Raw genomic sequence first — 17,175 nt, 5'->3', positions numbered from 1 at the left:
AATTAAAAAAAAAAAAAAAAAAAAAAAAAAAAAAAAAAAAAAAAAAAAAAAAAAAAAAGAATATCAAAGTAATCAATTTTAAAAAAAGCAAAGAAAGGGAGATTATAATCATCAAAACAAATTGGTACTGAATAAAAAAGAGTAGTTAATTACTGATCACAAAATAGAAAATTTTGATTACATCAAATTAAAAAGCTTCTATACAAACAAAACTAATGCAAACAAGATTAGAAGGGAAGCAAAAAACTGGGAAAATATCTTCACAGTTAAAGGTTCTGATAAAGGCCTAATTTCCAAAATATATAGAGAATTGACTCTAATTTATAAGAAATCAAGCCATTCTCCAATTGATAAATGGTCAAAGGATATGAACAGACAATTTTCAGATGATGAAATTGAAACTATTTTCACTCATATGAAAGTGTTCCAAATCACTATTAATCAGAGAAATGCAAATTAAGACAACTCTGAGATACCACTATACACCTGTCAGATTGGCTAAGATGACAGGAAAAAATAATGATGAATGTTGGAGGGAATGTGGGAAAACTGGGACACTGATGCATTGTTGGTGGAGTTGTGAACATATCCAGCCATTCTGGAGAGCAATCTGTAATTATGCCCAAAAAGTTATCAAACTGTGCATACCCTTTGATCCAGCAGTATTACTACTGGGCTTATACCCCAAAGAGATACTGAAGAAGGGAAAGGGACCTGTATGGGCCAAAATGTTTGTGGCGGCCCTGTTTGTCGTGGCCAGAAACTGGAAACTGAGTGGATGCCCATCCACTGGAAAATGGTTGGGTAAATTGTGGTATATGAATGTTATGGAATATTATTGTTCTGTAAGAAATGACCAGCAGGATGAATACAGAGGCTTGGAGAGAATTACATGAACTGATGCTGAGTGAAATGAGCAGAACCAGGAGAGATCATTATATACTTCAACAACGATACTATATGAGAATGTATTCTGATGGAAGTGGATTTCTTTGACAAAGAGACCTCAGTTTAAATTGATCAATGATGGACAGAAGCAGCTACACCCAAAAAAAGAACACTGAGAAATGAATGTAAACTGCTTGCATTTTTGTTTTTCTTCCCGGGTTATTTCTACCTTCTGAATCCAATTCTCCCTGTGCAACAAGAGAACTGTTCGGTTCTGCACACATATGTTGTACCTAGGATATACTGTAACCTATTTAACATGTATAGGACTGCTTGCCATCTGGGGGAGGGCATGGAGGGAGAGAGGGGAAAAATCGGAACAGAAGTGAGTGCAAGGGATAATATTGTAAAAAATTACCCTGGCATGGGTTCTGTCAATAAAAAGTTATTAAAATAAATTTTAAAAAATTAAAAAAAAAAAAAAGAAACAGTGGTTAATCAACAATATACAAAAGCAAATGAGCATAAAAACTTCATACTTGATAAATTGAAAGGTTTCTGCTACTGGGGCAAAAACTTGCCATTTGACAAAAACTGCTGGGAAAACTGGAGTAGTTTGCCAGAAAATAGGCTACCTCATCCCATTCATCAAGACAAGGTCAAAATGGGTAAATGATTCAGACAAAAAAAGGTAATATTCTAAGCAAATGATGGGAATGTGGGGGAAAAAAGAGATAGAGAGGGTCACAAGAGAAAATGGATCAGCCTGATAACATAAAATTTTTAAGTTTAACAAAAACAACAAAACCAATGCAGCAAAAATTAGGAGAAAACCTGAAAACCGGGAGAAAAATGTTTACAATAAGTTTCTCTCATAAAAGTCCCATTTTTCAAATATACTGGGAACTGAACCAAATGCATAAGAATAACAGCCATTTCCTAATTGATAAATGGTCAACAGATATGAAAAGGTAGTTTTCAGAGGAAGAAATCAAGCTATCAATAGTTATTTAAAAACTAACACTCCACCTTGCTAAAAACCAGAGAAAACGCAAGCCAAAACAGAGATAGTAGCACCTCAAATGCATTTAAGGTGACAGAAAAGGAAAATGACAAAACTCCGTAAAGTCTGCAGAAAAACAGGGATTCTAACACATCACTGGTAGAGCTGACGACGAGTCCATCTATTCCGGAGAGCAACTTGGAGCTATGTCCAAAGAGCAAGAAAACTGTCCACAACCTGGAGCCATCAATATCACTGCTTCATCTATTTCCCAAGAGGTCAATGAAAAAGGAGGAGGACTAACAGGTACCAAAACATCCAGAGCAGCTCTTTTTGGTAATAGACTACTGGCAACTGAAGGGACATCCCTCAACTGGGGACCTGCTGAATGAGGTTATAGTAGAGTTCTAAGGAGATGGACTGCTTTGTGCTATAAGGAAGCAGAAAAACAATCTAGGAAGACTTAAATGAACTGATGCAAAGTGAAGTGAGCAGAATCAGGAGAGCAATGAACACACTACAGCAATATACTTAGCTACTCTGATAAATTCCACACACAGCAAAGTATGTGGAGTCACACCCTTTTATTATTTTTTTTTTTTTTGAGAAAGGAATTGAAACAGAGGAAAAACGTCCATTGCTAGGAATGGCTTAATAAACCGTAGTACATGAATAAAATGGAATATTTTAATTCTATTAAAAAAAAAAAAAAGAAAAGAAAATAGTATGGCAGAAACTAGACAGTGACCCGTACCTAACACTCTATACCAAGATAAAAGTAGAAATGGGTTCATAACTCACACATAAAGGGTGATAAGACAAGCAAATTAGAAGAACAAGAGGTAGTCTGCCTCTCAGATCTGTGAAGAAGAAAGGAATATGTGACCAAAGAACAATTAGAAAATGTTACAGAATACAAAATGGACAATTTTGGTTATATTAAATTAAAAAGGTTTTATACAAACAAAACCAATGCAGCCACGATTAGAAGGGAAGCAGAAAACTAGGAAAAACTGACATCCAAGGATTCTGATAAATCAAGGCCTCATTTTTAAAATATATAGAGAATTGACTCAAATCTAAAAGAATTTAAATCATTCTGCAATTGAGAAATGGTCAAAGGATATGAAGAGACAATTTTCAGATGAAGAAATTGAAATTATTTCTACTCATATGAAAGAGTGTTCCAGATCACTACTGATCAGAGAAATGCAAATTAAGACGACTCTAAGGTACCACTACACACCTGTCAGATTGGCTAAGATGACAAGAATAGATAATGATGAATGTTGGAGGGGATGTGGGAAAACCGGGATGCTGATGCATTGTTGGTGGAGTTGTGAAACACAGAAATAAGAAGATTATGTGAGGATCGATTCTGATGGACATGGCTCTCATCAATAATGAGATGAATTCAGGCCAGTTCCAATGGTCTTGTGATGGAGAGAGCCGTCTGCACCTGGAGAGGGGACTGTGGGGACTGAGTGGGATCATTTATTTTCACATTTTTTTTTCCTTTCTTTTTTTTTTTTCAGTTTTGAACTGATTTTTCTTGTGTAGCGCAATCACTGTGAAAGTGTGTACAGAAGCACATGTTTCACCTACACTGGATCATTTGCCGTCTGGGGGCGAGACAGAGAAAAACGTGCACAGGGCTGTGCAAGGTTGAATGTGGAAATTATCTTTGTGCGTGTTTTCAATGGTAAAAGACTATTTTTTTTTTAAAAGCAAATTGGGTTATCTCTCACCTCTCACCTCACTCGGGTGGCTCCCAGGTGGTGCTTTCTCTCCTAGTGCCCCATGCCCTTTCTCGCTGCCTCAGTCTGAGAACCCTGCCCACACACTCCCTACCACCTCCCACTTCCCTGCCGGACAGGTGTAGCGTCTCTCCATTGCTCCCCCCCCCCCTCGCCCCTGGACTATGGTGGCAGCTGCGGGGGGCCACCAGCTTGCCCCATTGAACCGCATGCCACCTTCCCTGTGACCTCTGAAGCCTTTCCTGGCCTTGCTCCTTCCCCAGGGACCCTGGGCCTCCTGCTCACAGGTCCTGCCTCTGCCTGTCCTTCCTCTGGGCCCCTCCTGACCCTTTCAATCCCAGAATAAAGCCCACCTTCCCCAGTCCCCTTCCCAGCCGGTGCCTTTCCTCTGATAGGCCTCGTATTTGCCACCTTGCCTGGGCACAGTGCCCCCTTCCCCAGAGGACCTTGACCCTAAATCCCCCAGGCTTGGCCCCAGGGCTCCCCCCACCAGATGGCAAGGAACCCAGGGAAGGCGCCAAAAGTTTGCTGAGGAGAGAAGGCGGTGTGGGGACCCGTGGCCCTGCCCCTCCCCCCCCGAGGTGCACTGAGCCCAGCAAACGGGGGGCACCTACCGATTTGTCCAGGATCATTGGGTCGACATCTGCCAGGCTGGCCCCAACCTTGACCCGCTCTCGGAGAATCCCACTGGCTAAATCTTCGGCTCTAAAGTTCATTGGCAAACACCTGCAGGACAGGACAGGAGGGTGAGCCCCCCAGGGAACCCCCCACCCTCTCCGAGGCTGTAGCTCAGGCCCAGAAACCTATGGGGCCGGGTCCCTTTGTGCCCCGCTGTGCCAAGCTGAGCAAGCCCCCCAACCCCCCAAGCCAAGTAAAAGGCAGGGCGCACTCCTCCAGGAGAACAGGACTGACTTTGTCCCACGCCAGAGGCCAGCCACGAAGCGCAAAGTGAGCCCCAAGAGAGCCGGGCCGTCCAACCTCACCAAAGGCGCTTCTTGGCGCTTTGCCAGGTCTGATAGACCCGGAAGCGCAGTCTGAGAGGCCCCTTTGGGTCAGGCAGGCCCACATCTGAGGCCGGATCTGACCTCTGGGCCCCACAGCCACCCTGAGTGCCATTCTTCTAAAGGAGGAACACACGGGCAGACCCAGGACGTGCACCCCCCGGGCTGTGGGCCAAGGCCAGCCGTCCCCTGGCCCGATGCCCCGGCCTCCACCGCCCCCATCTCCAAGCCTTCGTCCCCGAGCAGGAAGCCCTCAGGGCCCTGCAGCACGGCTGGAGCGACAGCCCTGAGGCCACAAAGTGGAGGCCGGGCACTCGAGGCCCTCATGGTGACCAGGAGGCCTCTGACGAGGCACCTCACCTATGCTGGCACATGGGACCCTCACCTCGACTTTGTGAGGTCGACTTTCGGCCCCAGTCCCCCGGATCCCCAGCCCCCGCCCCCCACCCACAAAGGGGTGGCCCTGCCGGCCCGTGACCAACCTGTTCCTGGCCCTGGCCATGCTCTTGGACTTCCTTCTCTCGAAGCGCTCCTCGTCCGAGGAGGTCGTGTCGCTGCTGTGGATGGCGTGCTTCTTTCTCCTGTCCAAATGAGCAAAGCAGGGTCAGGGGCCCGAAGCCCCCGGCCCGTGCGGGCCCACAGCCGACCCCAGGGAGCGCCGCGCCTTCTCTGCCGCCTCCCCAAAGACGGGCGGGGTGGGGCGTGGGGCCGCTGAGATGGTCCCAGAGGGTCAAGAGGAGGGGGCCCAGGCCCGGGCCCAGAGAGTCAGGGGAGACCAGGAGCGGTCAGCGATGGGGCCGCAGCCGCAGGCGGCAAGGACAAGAAGCCGAGAGGCTGGAGGTCAGTGGGACAGAGGCCGGGGGGCAGGGGCCCGGGCCCCACAGAACAGCACAAGCCGTAGCTGGTGGCCACACACACTCTCTGGGGCCCGTGGGAGCCCAGGCGGACTAGGCGTGCCCCCTGGGGGCCCCGGGGCAGGGCCCAAGCTTCCCGACCGCATGCCTGCGCTTGTGAGGCTGCACGTTTTCTTCACTCTCCGACTGGCTAGACCGTGAGGGCTGTCCTGGGGAGGGGGCCCTCCCACAACCGCCACCCCCAAGACCCCGGGGGAAGCAGTGGGCAACGTGGAGGGTGAAGCCTGGGGACTTTCTGAAGAGAGTGGGCCCCCGACAGGCTCTGATGGGGGAGCACACAGCAAGGAGTCTCCCCGGGGCTGAGACGCTTCTCCAGAGGACCCTCAGGGGGCGTTTCTCTTTCTTTCTAAGCCCTTAAGGAAGACCTCCTGGATAAACCGCCATTGCCTTATTAAACCCCAACTGTGTACCAGACACGGGGCTAAACACTGGGGACACTTCTTGCCCTTGAGGAGCTTTTTTGGGGGGGCAATCAGAGAAGCTCCAGTTGGGAAATGGGGCCCCCGGCCCAGCCCCCTCCTTCGGTCCTAGGTGGGAGGAAGAGGCCACACGACAACTTGAGCTCCCTCACTCCCCAGGGAGACACAGTAAGGGCTCACGGCACCTCCGGGCACCCTAGTGAGGGCCCGTGCCAGGGGGCGAGGCTGACGGGCTGGGAGGGACGCGCAGGCGGCCGGCACTGCCAAGGAGGAAGTTGCGCGCTTTCTCTACACTGGGCACACTCTGTCCACTCCTGACTGACTCCCAAGATCGGACCCCAGAGCAAGGCCCCCCCCCCCCCCCCCCCGAGAGGGACACAGGGCCAGGCAGTTGTTCCCCCCCCCCCCCCCCCCACCAACAAAGGGGCACAGGCCCGGGCCCTCCCAAGGCTGACCGGGGCCCAGCAATGACAAGGGTGCCTGGAGGACGGGCGGCTCACCTGATATGGCTTCTTCTGGCAGGAGACCTGTGGATGTCAAACAGGGCGTTCTCCCTCTTCTTCTGATGAACGGGCACTGAGAGGACAGGGACGAGGGGTGGGCGCTGAGCGGCAATTCCTGAGGGACGGGCCCCTCCAAAGGCCTGGAGCCACCTTGTAGGGCCCCCTCAGATGGTACTCCCCCTCCCCGCCCCCATCTCCCCTGGGATGTTGCTCCCCTCCCCCGGGGGATGCCCCCTCCCTTACCTATGGGCGGAGCCTGGTATCTCTCCACGGTCTTGCGCTGCCTCAGGTTGTAGGGGCGATCGTTCTCCTCCCCTTCAGCCTCCTCCACCTCCATGTCGCCGTCCTCCTCCTGAGACTCTAAACACAGGACACGGGTTGGTCCAGTAGCCCCCAGGGAGGCCTTTGGGGGGGTAGAGGGGAGCCCCACAAGACTCCCCAGGCAGACGGTGTCCCTGCAGCTCCAGCATGCCCTCAGCGAGCACTTCACCCGACTCCCCGAGGCCCACACGGAGGCCCCTGGGAGTCCCCAGCCGACAGAGACGGGCAGGAGTTGGGGAGAGACTCTTCTGGGGTAACCCAGTTCTCTATGTCTGGGACAAGATTTGTCCTCAGAGCCTGGCTCCCTCTCGTGCCTCCAACAAGTCTCTCCAGGCTGCCTGGCACAGCCTGGCAGCCAGAAACACGCAGCCCATTTGGGTGGCAGAGGGAGGGCAAGGCTGCCCAAAGCCCTTCTCTGGGCCAAGCGACAGAAAAAGGGCTCAGGTGGAGCAGGGGATCCAGCCCCCAGCACGGGTGTCCTGAGCAGTCTCTGGGCGAGGACCCAGGGAGGCCGAGGGAGAGAAGCCCGCACCCCAGGGTCCCTGGGAGGCCGAGGGCCCGACGCACACAAGCCAACCCCAGCAGGGCCCCGGACTCTCACCCACCTTCCTCTTCGCCCTCAGTCGACACCTCGTGATGGTTCTGGATCCCATAGCTGTTCCTCCTCAGGGACTTCCTCCGCCGCTTTACTCTTGAATACATGTCCATGTTTTCCTTTCATTAACGAACAAGCGAGTCAACAGAGAGCCCCAGCTCGGGCGCCGTACACAGAGGGGACCCTGGGCACAGTGGGACGCTTCTCTGCCACCTGCACCCCGCGGAGGGAGGAGTTGGGCCCCCTGCCCCCACCGGGCTGGCCCACATACAAACTCGGGGGGCCCCCACCCCCCACCAGGCCGGCCCACGTACAAACTCGGTGTCGGTCCACATCCGGAGCCTCTCCACCTCGCCGGACCGCCTGTTCCTCCGGATGTTGATGTTGTCCATTTCCTGCAGGACCGCCTCGGCAGTGCTGCAGAGACACGGAGAGAGAGGTCCCCAGAGTTAGGGCCGCCTAGGGGGCGACGGGGCAAGCCACGGAGGCTGCGCAGGATGCAGGGGGCAGAAATGTCCACGGCACCCAGCAGGGTTGGGGGGCAGAAACGCCCATGGCGTTCCGGGGCAGGCCGGTGAAGAGCATGGGGCTCCCCCCAAGGGAGGGGGCACACTCAGTCCTACCTGTTGACAAGCTGGTCAAACAACAAGCTCTGATTGACGCTCTCAAATCGGTTCTTCCTGGATCGACAGCTTTTCCTGACTTCCATGTCCCCGTTCATGCAGGAGTGGTCCCCGTCTCCTTTCTTCTCCCCTCGCAGAGGATGGCTTCGAAGAGCTACCGGGAGACGGACGTCCCACTTGAAATGGCAGAAGAAGGATGGGAAGGCCCCCCCAAAAGCAAGAAGCGACCAAAGACGGCCAGCTAACATCTGCAGCTTGTTACGAGTCTCGTCTCACTCAATCCAGACCATCTGGGGCTTCAGAACCCCACCCCCACCCCCCATCACCCCCAGGATACTCACATAAGCTGCTATGGCCGTTGGGTATCGCGGCACCTGGCTGAGAAGTTAACCTAGAACACAAGGATGTTTCATGGGCAAACAAACCCCACCTTCATAGCGAGGAACAAGTGGCACAAGACTGGCACAGACTGGCAACGCTCGCCACCGAGCTCCCAGAGGAGCGGTCCCCGGCAACTGAGGGAGGCCCCCACCACTTCAGGTTCCTCGTGGGGGCTGGTGCTCTCAGGGGTGACTCAGGCTGACTGGTCTAATTCACGTGAGAAACAAGCCCAGCCCAAAGTCTGGGGCAATGGCAGAGACCCCCTTGCTATGGGGGTTCATCCAGCGTGGAGCTCTGTCCCTACCGTTGCTGGGCTGGGCATGGGGGCCGAGACAACCTGGGCCAGGTCTCCCCCAGGGTGCTCTGCTGGGCCTCGACTCGGCCATCCGGACACAGTCCTGATGTCCGGAGAACCAGAGGAAAGGGCAAGGAAGGGGCCCCAGAGCATGCAAACCTGGCTCTGGATTCAGGAGCCCGGGCTCCAATTCAGGGTCCACCCCAGTGGCTGCGGGCAGCTGAGCAATGAACCTCTTGGCCTGGAAAATGGGGCTCCAATGGCGTTTTATTGGTAACGCCCGCCAGGCCCCCCAGGGGGCACCCGGGAGCAGCTGCTGCCTGGGCTCCACACCGAGATGGAGATCTTGGAGATCTCCTCTCCCCACTGGGCAGGAGGCCCCACCAAAGGTGAGACAACCGGCCGCTGAAGCTCCCTAAAACTGGGATCTCCCCCAGGCAGAGAAGGAAACACCTCTCCCCCCACCCCGGCTTCCAAGACCAGGCCAGAGGTCCTGCAGAACAGCCAATGGCTACAATGGAAGAGCCAGCCCTGAGGGGGCCCTTCTCCCCTAAAACTGCCCTGGACACAGATGGGATGGCGGGTGCGGTATCTCGGACCGGGCCCACTGCCGCCGGGGTCCAGGCTCCCTTTACTCATCAGCACCTTTCTGGGTGCCGGGGCCCGGGGCCGCTCTGCTCACCTGGACTGGCCAGCCGCGAGGCTCCATTCCTCGCGCGGGCCGGGACTTCGCGGCTTGGATTTGTCCTTGCAGAGAGCATCGGCGAGCTTCAGAGTGCGCTTGGCTGGTGGGGATATGTGGCTGTCACTCAAGCTGCCATCGGCGTCAGCATTCTAGAGGAAAAGCACAGAAGCAAAGGCTACTTCCCACCTCAGGTTCCTGTCCCCGGCTCACCAACCCCAGGTGGAACAGGAAGGCAAGAAGCCACGGTCGGCGTCCCCGAGGACTGAAGACACTCGGGAGGGGAGAGCAGGGGCACAGAAAGGCAGGTCAGGTCCAGGGGTGCCCTGAGGTGGAGGGGACCCACCCCCCTGGATGGAGCCCATCCGGCCAGGAGTCTAGAGACCCGACTCCTAACCCAACAATCCCCACCTTCCCATCTACCCCGGGGATCAGGGTGGGCCCAGGAATGTAGGCCACGGGTGTCCCCCTCGCTCTTCCTCCCACCCGGGTCACACAGTAGATGCTCCATGGTCAGATGACCACTAAGGCAGGTTGTGGGGGGCGGGGAGGGGCGGCCTCCAGTCCAACCCCCTTGGCACTCCGGACAAGAAACCAAAGAATCCAGTTCAGCCTATCAGAAGGGGGGCCTTCCGGTAGTGCTTCTGCAAGCAACAAGCCACCCCAAAGGACCAAGCCTAGCCCTCCTCCCAGAAACCTCAAGAAGCACCAGTGGGTGAGGGGCACAACTCTCCACCCCAGCAGGAGCCCAGTTCCAGGACGGAGAGACAGCCAAGGCTGGCCCAGAGCCACCAGGTGTCCGGGTGCAGGGGAAGGAGCCAGGAAGGAAAGAAAGTGCGCTCCCTTGGGGGTTCCAGGGAAGCCGCCGGCCTGGGCCCCGAGCTCCCCCTGCCTCCCGGCGCGGTACCACAACTTCCCTGTCTCTTCTGGCAGACTGGCTTCTTAAAGAGGCAGCTTTCCTTTTATTTACGATTTCTAGAGTCTCCTTCGTTTTGCTCCCTCATTTCTCCTCCTATGTGTAACCCCCATTTTCATCTGATTCATTTAAGAGCTTTTGGAGGGCATTTGGGCCTTGTCAGAGAATATTCAGTTTATTCATCTCATCCTTTTCTATTCTGGCCAGGGTCGTTTTTAAAAAGACAAGCACAGAGAGAGCCTTGGGAAGTCCGGCCGGCCCGAAGGCCCGGCGCAGCAGCAGGGGCTCACCAAGAAGCCCGCGCCCTCCCCCAAACACTGGAAGCCTTGTTCTGGACCCGCCGGAGGAAAGGCCTTTGATGGACCACATGTGTTTCTCTTGGGGTTTGGTTTTTCACTTCGTTATTGTTGTTTTCCGTAGAGAGGAAGGAGAGACAGGAAGAGTAGAGCCAAAAATAAAACAAATTCAAACTTTTTTAATCCCCGAGAATTGCTGTAGGCCCATTCCAGAACTTTTTTTTTTTCCTGTTGAGGCAATCAGGGCTAAGTGACTTGCCCAGAGTCCCACAGCTGGGAAGTGTTATGTGTCTGAGGCCACATTTGAACTCGGGTCCTCCTGACTTCGGGGCTGGGGCTCTGTCCCAGAAATTTTGAGCTGTTTCATCATTTTTCTGCCCCCTTTGTTCCCGTTTTTCTCCTTTTACTCTCTCCTCAGATCCACTCATTAACTCTCCATCTGTCAGTGTCTTTGGTTTGTCCAACCATTATTTCTACTGAGTCTGTTACTTCCAGCTTCATACGTGTTCATGGCGCCCTGATCCATGACAGTAGCTCAGAAAAAGCCTTGGACAAAACAAGTCATTGATCGATGCATAAAACCATCAATGAGAGTCAAACGGGGACATTTTTAAAACATCAAAAGTGTGTAAAAGAGATCACCGCACTAGCCCTGCCTCCCACCCAGCTCCATTCCCGTTTCTTGCTAAATGGAGTTGGGAAACGACAAGAAGATGAGAGACAAAGTAAAGGCACGCAGACAAGCTACAGAGACACGCAATCTCTGTTTGCTGGTGACGTGAGAAAATTAGGAAACTGCTTTAGAAAAATGAACATTAAACATTAGAAAATCCCAGGGAATCAGCAAACAGGATAGTTGACATAATTATTATCAGCCAAGTCACAGGCCACAAAATAATCCTCAAAAACCAAATCTGCTTTTACATCAACAAAATCTAAGAGGCGATGAAAGGGAAATTGCATCCAATTAACTACGAAATGCACAAAATATCGGGGTGCAACCTCCCAAAGCACAGACGCTGGGATCCAATTATAAAGCGTTCTTTAAATTAACAGCAAACGGTAACGACAGAGATCAGGAAGAACACCCGGTGCTCCCGACTGAAAGGAACGTACTCAGAGAGCACAAACCACCGCGCTCTCACAGTTAGCGGAGCTTTTACTAGCACGCCGCCCAATTACTGAGGGGGGGCCATGCAGAACTTGCTAAGATGAGACAAGCTCTCAGAGATCACTCCGAGTGACGCAGGCCGGGGATAAAAGGCCAGCCCAGACTATAAAGTGGCCGGTATCAAAGCCACCTGGTGCCGGTTAGAGAACAAAGAGGCGACCAGCCGAGGGAGAACCAGAACCGAGGTGCCTGGGAAACCCAGTAACCAAAAGCCAAGAACCGGCTGGGAGCACCAGAAAGCGGTCCGGCGGAAATGGGGCTTAGCCAAGACCCCGCCCCCTCTTGGGAGGGCTAAGAGACCAGGAGCCGCGCACCAAGTGCCCACAAAGCACCGGGTGAGCCCTTCCTGCAGGCCTGCCCCTCACCCCACACAAAGGGGAGCCAAAGAGATGGGCCTGAAACCTCAAGGTGCTGACATTCTAAAGGGGAGACCCAAGTGACGAGGACGCCGGCGAGGGGAGGGGGCTAGACGGAATCCAGAACACCGCTCCTGGTGGTCAGGTTGCTAGGGACAGTCTGACCCCCTCACTCGCCCATCCCAGAACTACGTCTGTCCACAAAGGGCACGGTCGCCAGGGTCTGTGTCCTCCCAGAGTCATCAGTGTGGAAACATCAGGTGGACCCAAGGGAGCCCGTTGTTTTAAAAGGAGAGAGTTAACTTCCCGAGGAAGGCTCGCCAGCCAGGGAGAGTCCGCCTTTTCCCAGAGGGAGGCACGCGCACTCGGGGGTCAGACTCCCAGACACCCAAACTCTGCCTCGGGTCCTGCCTCCTCCCAGAACCCCTCGCGAGATCATCCTCCTAAGGTCCTGCCAGACCCCTCATCCGGGGGACCAGCAGCCCCCTTCTCCTGGAGCTGGACAGTGAACCCCATGACGGCACACAGATGGCCCCCCAGCCCTACCACTGGCTCTCCCTCACTAGTAAGAGGAGTCTAGTCACTTCCCACCCACAATCCCCTCCTCTGCGCACCCCGGACAAAGCACAAAGAGCCATTGCTCAAACCCAAGGGGCCCGACGTCTCCACTGCAGAGAACACGCAGGAACGCTCAGTGATGGCCGCACCGCACTCCCTGGCACCCCCTCCGCGACATTCTGTGGCCCTCGGGCCAAGAGGGGCGGAGCGCCCTGACCCCTAGGCCGGGGTCCTGAAGCCCAGGCCCAAGGCCTCCCTTGAGAGCTTCTACAGCCTCGTTTTCTACGTGATAAATCACAGAACATTCCCAGTCCTGGAAGGGCGTGAAACTCCAGCTAAAAACAGGTCGGAGCGGTTGCCAAGGGCGGCTGCCAAGACCGGGCCTGGACAAACCAGCTGCACCTGCCCTGCCAGGGGCACCCAGAGGGAGCGCTCGGGAAGCCCCCGCCCTCGAGGGCCCTGCACTTCAGCCCCATGGAAGGGCCCCTCCCCGAGGCCTGCCAGACTGCTCCGTCCTGAAAATGCTCCTGGCTGCCGATTCTTCCAGGGCCCGAGGGCGCAGCAGGCCCTCCCAGTGTGGGAACCTCTCTCCTCCTGGTGCACCTCGAGGCCTGCTGCTCTCCCTTCTGAGCTCCCAGCCCAGCCCAGCGCCCTCACTATATACTGGCCCCAGCAAGCCACCCCTGCTCCTCATCCTCTGCCTCCTGCCCCCAACCCCCCCAAGGCTCAACTCGGGCCCCCCAAAGCCTCCCGACGTCTCTGCCCCTTGTGGGTCTGGTCAAAGCCAGTGGACACGCCCTTCTGGCCTCCGCCAGGCCAATGTCTCTCTGGCCAAGCCCTCAGGGGTTTGGGCAAAGGGGCCACAGATGACTCGCTTCTCAAGTTGCCCCCCCCCCAGCAAAACCATCATGACACCCAGAGTAAACAAAAGGACGTCCACATGTGCACAACACAATCAATCGCTCCGCAAGCACCTATCAGGGTCTGATGACCAACTCCAAACCGCAGGCGATGCTCGCCACCTGCCCGGTGCGTCCCACATCTGGGCACTACCCAGTGGAGGGGAACAGGCACAAGGGGGGGGGGGGTCTCCTGGAAGACCAGCAGGGAGCCCCCCGCAGGAGGGGAGGACGCGCTCCTAGCCCCACAGTCAGCAAGAGAGCGCTCTGTCCCCCCTCGTCCCTTAGCTGGAGCTACTCGCCAACCACAAGCTTGATGGGAAAATTAAATCCAATTCTGAAGGAGACTCGAAATCTAAAAACATTTCTGGGCATGCCCAGAAATCAGGGCCCTGGAGGCCCACAGGTCACAAGCATCAGGGAGCTTTCTCCCTTCCAACACAGGGGCGAGAAGTGAGCAGGTCCCCGAGAGCGGGGCAGGGCCTCCTAAAGGCCCCTCCCCTCCTAGTTCTCTGCTGAGGGCTGCCAAGGACCTTCTCTGGTTCAGGCTCGCCCCAAGTGGGGTCCCCTCGGTGCCAGGGAAGGCGCAGGCCCCCCGGCAAGCCCCGGAGAGACGCCCTTCCTGGCTGAGGGCAACGATGGGGGCCTGGTCCCAGCTCTCGGTCTCTGACGCCCCCGGGTGTTTTCCCAGCTCGGGCCATGAAGAGGCTGGGCCCTGAGCACACATGGCCGCTCTCTGCCCCCCCCCCCCCTTTCTGTCTCCTTTTCCTCAGAGCCTGTTACCGTTCCCGGCCCTTGCTGGGGACAGACACCCTCTTCCCTTCCTATGGTACCTGATACAGAGCTGATCTGCCATGGCCCACCACTCCCCCTCTCCCACCTTCAGCCAGTCCCCTGGGGTTCCACAGCCCTGGCCCGCCCTACTTCTCAGCCATCACCCTCCCTGTCCCAACAGGTCTGGGATCCCCCGTCCCCCCTCGGGCACCCCTGTCAGCGCTGACCCCCCTTTCCCAGTGGCCTCACCCATCTGACCAGTTACTCCTCAGGCTCCTCCCCCTCTGTGTGGGTGCTCCTCCCAGCTCTGCCTCAGGCCCCCTGCACTCTCCCGGGGTGACTGCACCCAGTCAGGGGCCTAGTTCCCACCGGCCCCCTCAGATCTTCCCGCCCTGCCAGTCTCTCAGTTCCCACACCCTCCCCCTGCCTGAGAGACGTCTCTCCCGACCCTCCTGGAAAGGACCCTCCCCTTGCCTCCCAAAGCCAGGCATCCTCTAAACATCTCTGACCCCCCTGTCCGGCCACGAGTCCTCGGTGGTCGTCCTGCTTGTCCCTCCTGCTCAGGAGGCCCCTCAGTCTCCTGCATCCCAGGCTCTGCCCATTACAGAGCAGCTGCCCCACGAGGCCCCAGACTTGGGGTCCCTGCTTGGCCAGGCCAGAAGGCTCCTCCTGACCTCGGAGCCTTAGTAACCCCCTCCTCCTCCCGCACTCCATGGCCCCTGCGGCCTCTGAACCGCCAGCTTCCTTCAAGATCAGGAACTGCGGCCGTGGAGCCCCAGGGGATTGGCTGAGGGTGAAGCCCTACTGTGTTCACTAGGGATACCACACAAGCAAGGAAGGAAGCCACGATGACCCCATTCGTCACCCCCCCCCCCCGACCCCACTCAGTCAACAGATATTCGTGTCAATTCTTATCAAAAGTAATAAAAACCACATACTCGTCAGATGCCTAAAGACGTTTTTTCCCAAAATCCTTTTCTGTTGATGTCCACTTCTGTCAGAATACTGGAAGGCGGGGGCAGCTAGGTGGCACAGTAGTTAGAGCCCTGAAGTCAGGAGGATCCGAGTTCAAATCCTGCCTCAGACACACTTTCTGGGACCCTGGGCAACTCACTTAACCCCAATTTCCTCAGCTTAAAAAAAGACAGTGCTAGAAAGCAAAGGAATAAATGAGTCTTTCCGTGACCCAACGGACCTAAAACCCAAGAGCCGACGTGATCGGCTCGAGGCCTTTCCCACGGGATCAGGGGTAAAGCAGGGACAGCTGACCCGCGCTGGCATTAAGGCAGAAGCAGAAACCGAAACCCACAGGGCCTGAGGGGATCCGGAAGCAACCAGCCACAAGGGCCACAAGACAATGGTGGCAAGAGAGACTCGTGCCCGACGCAGCTCGGAAAAGCACAAAGTCACTGGGCGTTCTCGACAATTCGCCCGGTGGGAGAAGGCGCTCACCAAGTCAAAGGCCGGGGCGACGCTCACACTCCCTCCCTCCCCCTCACGCACAGGCCGCCAGGCTCCCACCAGGGTAAGCTGCCCCAGTTCATGGTCTGACCCCCCCACACCTGACTCCCGCAGTGCTGACTTTCCACAGACCGTGACAGAGTTCAGGATCCGTTAGCACCCACGGCCCCCTCCCACAAAGGGGTCTCTCACCCACATCAGAAGCAGGTCTGCCTGGAGCAATCTCCCTGCTCCACGGCCTTCTGCCTGTAGTTGGGAGGCAGGGAGGCCCTGGGAGACACAGGGAGGCCCGAGGCAACCTCTCCCCCTCAGTTTAGAGAATCCGGTCCGGGTCCAAGGTGGGGAGAGCTCCTTGGGAGGTGGACAGCCCCTGCAGCTGGCTCTTGCCCACCAATGACATCCAAGCCCTGATCCTGGTAGAGCCCCCTGCTCGTGCACTGTGGCCCCCGCGAATCATGAGGCACGTCCACTGTCCAGAGCACGGTGAGCGCCAGGTGATTGGCCGCCCAACAAAGGGGCCTTCGGGAACCCGTCCAGTTAAGGTCCAAAAGGCGATCGGCACAGAGGTGACCTGGCAGGTGCACAAAGGGGCGGAGCCGGGCAGTGCGTCAGGGCGGAGTCCCATGGGCAGACATCGAGGGGGCTGCCCACCTTCTCCCACAGAAAGGCTCCACGTGTCTGGAGCTTTTACTCTGGGTGAATGGAGCCGGGTCAAGAAAGAACTTGACCCGATTCCTTCCTGCCTCACAGCTGGACCCCGAGTCCCCGTGAGGAGCGAGCTCGTGAAGTGTCTGTGCCAGACCCAGGGCCCTGTCTGAGGTCTAAGGTCAACCACACGCCCCAACCCATCACCCAACGAAGGCAAGCGGGGACAAAGGAGTCGGCCCCCAGCCCAGGCTGGAAGAGCGACTGCAGGCCCGTGGCAGAGGCTGGCTGGGCAGAAGTCTGAGGCCCCTGATCTATGACGCCTGGGGGGAGGGCGGGGGGGGGGATGCTTCTCTAATTGTGAATTTGCACCCCTGCAGCCACGGAAGTCATCCCTCCCAGAGCTGCTCCTGAGGGTCCGGCTCCCAGCTCCCGAGCACACTGATGTGGCTCCCCAGCAGCCCCCATCTGGAACAGGGTTTGTTTTTAAGACCAGAAAAGGGCCCTTCTGCACATCTCCCTCCTTTCCCTCCTGTCTCCTGTGTCCTAGGTATCTCACTGACAACCTCTACTGCTCACTGCACCCCACTTCCCCCAATCACCCCCAAGACAGCTACAACTCCTGCTCCTTTCTCCCTGCATCCCTTTCCCTCCCCACCAATCTCCTGACCTTGCCCCCATTTTCTCCAGGTTTCCCTCCCCCCCTTGCTAGAGGCT

The 17,175-nt window shown here is 55.8% G+C and overlaps 1 protein-coding gene across 2 annotated transcripts in view; it reads right to left on the bottom strand.

Moving 5' to 3' along the window:
* The window catches only part of ATAD2B (ATPase family AAA domain containing 2B), a 60,480-nt gene that overhangs the window by 37,401 nt on the left and 5,904 nt on the right, over positions 1-17,175 (bottom strand). For both annotated transcript variants that reach the window (XM_031949571.1, XM_031949572.1), the window contains exons 2-10: positions 9,383-9,534; positions 8,366-8,415; positions 8,025-8,178; positions 7,716-7,818; positions 7,412-7,520; positions 6,729-6,845; positions 6,483-6,558; positions 5,132-5,230; positions 4,263-4,374 (exon numbers count right to left, since the gene is read on the bottom strand). In XM_031949571.1, coding sequence (XP_031805431.1) covers positions 4,263-4,374; positions 5,132-5,230; positions 6,483-6,558; positions 6,729-6,845; positions 7,412-7,520; positions 7,716-7,818; positions 8,025-8,178; positions 8,366-8,415; positions 9,383-9,534 — 972 coding nt within the window. The remainder of the gene's footprint in view (positions 1-4,262; positions 4,375-5,131; positions 5,231-6,482; positions 6,559-6,728; positions 6,846-7,411; positions 7,521-7,715; positions 7,819-8,024; positions 8,179-8,365; positions 8,416-9,382; positions 9,535-17,175) is intronic.

This window comes from Sarcophilus harrisii, chromosome 2 (genome assembly GCF_902635505.1).
Source record: "Sarcophilus harrisii chromosome 2, mSarHar1.11, whole genome shotgun sequence".
Lineage (NCBI taxonomy): Eukaryota > Metazoa > Chordata > Mammalia > Dasyuromorphia > Dasyuridae > Sarcophilus > Sarcophilus harrisii.
The sequence above is the reverse complement of the archived record's forward strand: the minus strand, read 5'-3'. Positions and strand labels throughout refer to the sequence as shown.